The 4,410-nt window shown below is 46.1% G+C and overlaps 1 protein-coding gene across 1 annotated transcript; it reads left to right on the top strand.

Annotated features, from left to right (window-relative positions):
• Window positions 1-360: 360 nt before the first annotated feature.
• LOC133890724 (NAC domain-containing protein 67-like) lies at window positions 361-1,848 on the top strand. The gene is made up of 2 exons (XM_062331233.1): window positions 361-1,049; window positions 1,190-1,848. The coding sequence occupies exons 1-2, from the start codon at window positions 564-566 to the stop codon at window positions 1,577-1,579; spliced, it is 876 nt and encodes a 291-aa protein (XP_062187217.1). The 5' UTR covers window positions 361-563; the 3' UTR covers window positions 1,580-1,848.
• Window positions 1,849-4,410: the final 2,562 nt, after the last annotated feature.

The following is a 4,410-nucleotide window of genomic DNA, read 5'->3' on the forward strand; positions in this document are numbered from 1 at the left end:
AAGTTTAATTAGATCTTGATCAAATTGAAAAATATTTATGATTGAAGAGGGTGTATATCTACGACCGAAGAGAATAAAAATATGTTACAAATTCGTCGCCCGTTGATTATATTGGGTTATCTCGGCAAATGGTCCTTGGACGGATATTCATCCTTGTCACCCGCTCCCATCCAGTACAAACCGCCGACGTTCAACGGATCCAATCCAACGGTGCCCATCGCTCGCTCCTCTGTGAAACCGACGTCACCGCCCTCCGTAAGCGGCCGACCAGTAACCCCAACCATCGCGACGCTTGCCGTCCCCTTCCTTCCCCTTCCCCTGGCCGCCGCCTACCCCAATCCCACCTCGCGCTCGCCCCTTCCCTTTGACCCCCTTCCCACCCGACGCCTCCCTCACGAAGCTTCCTCGTCTTGACCCCATCCCCTCCCCTATTTATCACCCTCCACCTCCACTCCTCACCTCCCCAAGAACCACTTCACTACACCATTTCACCTCCCGCAGCAGCCAACCACCGCAAGAACTCACGTGAAGGAGCAAGGGAGAAAGAAACGGATCAAGAAGCAATGGTAATGGTGGCGGCGCAGCGTCGTGACGCGGAGGCGGAGCTGAACCTGCCCCCAGGCTTCCGCTTCCACCCCACCGACGAGGAGCTCGTCGCTTACTACCTCTGCACCCGCGCGGCCGGACGCCGGCCCCCGGTCCCCATCATCGCCGAGCTCGACCTCTACCGCTTCGACCCTTGGGACCTCCCGGAGCAGGCTCTCTTTGGCCGCCGCGAGTGGTACTTCTTCACGCCGCGGGACCGCAAGTACCCCAACGGGTCCCGGCCCAACCGCGCGGCGGGGACGGGGTACTGGAAGGCCACCGGCGCCGACAAGCCCGTCGCGCACGGCGGGCGGACGGTGGGGATCAAGAAGGCGCTCGTGTTCTACCACGGGAAGCCACCACGCGGGATCAAGACGGAGTGGATCATGCACGAGTACCGACTCGCCGACGCCGGAGGACGCGGCGCGGCCAACAAGAAGAAGGCCAGCACCGGCTCGCTCAGGGTAAGGAACTCACAATTCATCTTGCCTCGAAATTCCTTATGTTTTTTTCTTCGAGAATAATTGGTTAATTCTTGAAGCATCGTAGATTGTTCTTGATTGATCGGAATGCTTACGCTTTTGCTCTTCGGTTAATTCTCCAGCTGGATGACTGGGTTCTGTGCCGGCTGTACAACAAGAAGAACGAGTGGGAGAAGATGCAGCAGGAGAAGGAGATGGAGGCTTCACATTCGCACTCTCAGTCGTGCGGGGACACGCGAACGCCGGAATCGGAGATCGACGACGATCCGTTCCCGGAGCTGGCCTCGCTGCCGGCGTTCGGTGACATGGGTCCTGCCGGCGCTATCATGCCCAAGGAGGAGGTCAAGGAAATGGACGAACTTGGCCTTGGCTCCGACGACTGGCTCTCGGGGATCAACCTCGACGACCTGCAGGGCCTCTGCCCGCAGCCGGGGGACGTCGACTTGTACGGCTCCATGCTGGTGTCGCCGATGGGAACCAAGACGGAGCAGGACTGTGGCCTCTTCTTCTGAGCTCTTCTCCGAGGAAGGGCGCAACTGTGCATAGTTCAGACTTGTTCAGAATTCAGAGAAAAAAGATTCTATTAAATCTACTAAATAGTTGGCTGTAGTGTAGTGCAGTAGTAGTATGGAGGTCAGTTAAGGATTGGAGTCCAATGTACTGATGATCGTCGTTGGAGCTGTGACAAGTGACAGCATTCTTTTGATTCTGGTCTAAATTCTTAATCTTTCTCATCTGATTATTCAGATGGGTACATACTAATACAGCCGTTTTTTAGTTCCTTGCCTCTGAACGTTGGATGTTGGTTGCTTGGCCTTCCCAGAGCAGTTCAGTGGGTAACTCCAGCATTCAGAAATTGTTTGTAGCTGTTTAGTAGTACATTGGGTCGTCTGACCACATTGTCTCCATCATCAGATGGGTAGGGCAATACTGATAAAAAAATACTGCAGTACTCTGAATTTTTTTATGTAGTCCTTGAAAACATCTTGCAGATCATGTTGACTCGATCGAGCAGAGCCATCAAGAATGATTTATTAAATGTAGGAAATCCTTTTAAACTTGATACGGAGCATTATGTGTCAAGAACAAATCGAATTTTACGTTTACCTAGAAACACTAACAATGAGGGGGAACTTCACTTATTAAAAAATCAGAGGAGAAAAACCAAATTTAATTGACTGTACTGATGTGCAGTAGTACTGTGGAGGTGAATTAGCGATCAAATGCACTCGTTAACCACCATCAGAGCTATGACGAGTGATAACATTATTTTGTTCCTGGTCTAAATTCTTGATCTTCCAGATTGGTGAAATGGGTGAGATCTGAACATTTGATTTGCCCCATGTTGGGCGTTTGCCTTTTTGTTTCTGCCTCTGATTTTGGTGAAACATTTTTATGGATGCTTTTTCTGTCGATGATGCAATGAGTTCCCTATTGCGGTCAGTGAGTAACTAACTAGCATTGAGATTCTCCTTTTTTGAGTCAATAAGTAGAAGAAGATAGGGTTTAGGCACCTTGCGTTTGACCGCATTGTCCCCATCATCAGGTAGGCAGGGCAATACTGAGTAAAACACTGCAGTACGTACCCTGAAGAAATTTGTATATATCTGGCACATCAATCTTTTTAGCCTTGATACCGAGCGGCGGATCCCAGGGGCAGGGGGCTTGACCCCCTACCTCCGATGCTATTGGGAGCCCCTGGGCCCTCTATAATTTTTTTAATATAAAAGAAAAAAAAATGAGAAGAAGAAAAATAGAGCCTCGTATTAATGGCTTTGGATCCGTCACTATTAATACAAATCGACTTTTAACCTTGATAATCATACATGTTTAGGGGAACTTTGAACTGTATTGCATCCTGTTTTGTAAGAATAGTCACAGCTAACCGATCACTCATTATTTTGGCAGCTCGAGAAATATATCATTTACTTTTTTTTTGAACCGAGCCAGCAGTAGAGCTACCAATTATATTAATAAGAAGAAAAATCTAACTCCTGACATGCTCGGTTAATTAAGGAAAAACTGAGTAAAAATCACAAAATATGAAGGACTAACTACTTAGCTAAATTAGACATATAGCACTGCAGAGACGACTTAGACTCTAGACCCACTACCTAGCTAGATTAGGCCTAAAAAGGTTCACAACGCCGCAAAGTGGATGAGCACAGGACCGAAGCCAATAGCCACCCGTAGCTGCAGGAAAGGTTACTCCTAGATGAAGGCTCCAAGAAGGGCACAACACCAAAGATGTCACCATTGTCAATTCTGAAACACCGGAAAAGGGTTCTCACATAAAGAATGAGAGCGTTGTTGGCTGTTACCATATAACCATCAAATGCTACCATACACCACAATCATTATTTCACCTTTCTTTGTATAAAACATGCAAATTGATAATAGGATGCTATACAATAGCACTCCTTTTAAAGAACGACGGTAAGAAGTGACACATATATAAATTGTATCAATATTATCTACTATGATCAATTATGATCAAACACAATCGTTTAAAAAAAATTACAATTGCTTGATAAAGAATTTATAATATTACATAACGAAAGTTCCTTACGTATTTTGCTTTATATAGAAATTTATAGGTAAGATAATTCTATACATAAATCGATAATGGTTTGTTGTAAAGAAAGAATGAATGATGAGGATATTGCTTATTTGGATATACACAAGATGAACTCGTTCTTCATTGTTTATATTTTCTCAGTAAAGAATATGATACTATTAAGTTTTATGTTATTTTATTGTTTAGTAACATGAGACAAGCACCCCATCTTGTCTGAACGTAATCCTTTAAAGATTAAGTTTACTCGGACTCTAAGTTAAGTCTTAATTAAACTCTAAATTATACTCAAATCTTAAAACAGTATGTCAATAAAAATAACAGACGATAGGTAGGGGGTGTGGTGTCGTCGCCCCCTGGCCACCCAAGATGAGCCACGCCAGGCCCAAATTCCCTTGCGCTCATCCACATATCGCACTTATTAGTATCACGAAATCAGTGAACCTGCAAACAGCACCGCACCAGAGCAATTGATCTGTGCGTCGACATGATCATTATTGCCGAAATCTTTTGCCAGACGAGGATTACTGCTCAATTATTGAAGATTTTGATTTGACGGTTTCAAACGCTGGGAATTTGCTCATACGACGTGCATGCCGACGTGTGCAAAGTCACCACATGTGTGGAGGTGCCTAGATCTTCGTGGTGTGGCCTGAGAAAGCGTATAGAAGGGAGGCAGAGAGCCAGCACCTCACACCTCACAACAGTGCTACGGGACGCGATTAAGGATTTGTTATGTTGCTAGTTATAGCTCACCATGTCACATCT

Source organism: Phragmites australis, chromosome 14, assembly GCF_958298935.1.
Source record: "Phragmites australis chromosome 14, lpPhrAust1.1, whole genome shotgun sequence".
Classification (NCBI taxonomy): domain Eukaryota; kingdom Viridiplantae; phylum Streptophyta; class Magnoliopsida; order Poales; family Poaceae; genus Phragmites; species Phragmites australis.

Coding starts and splice junctions, on each gene's coding strand:
- LOC133890724 (XM_062331233.1), top strand. CDS start 564: ATGGTAATGGTGGCGGCGCAGCGTCGTGACGCGGAGGCGGAGCTGAAC. Junction 1,050..1,189: donor CCAGCACCGGCTCGCTCAGG/GTAAGGAACTCA, acceptor TTAATTCTCCAG/CTGGATGACTGGGTTCTGTG.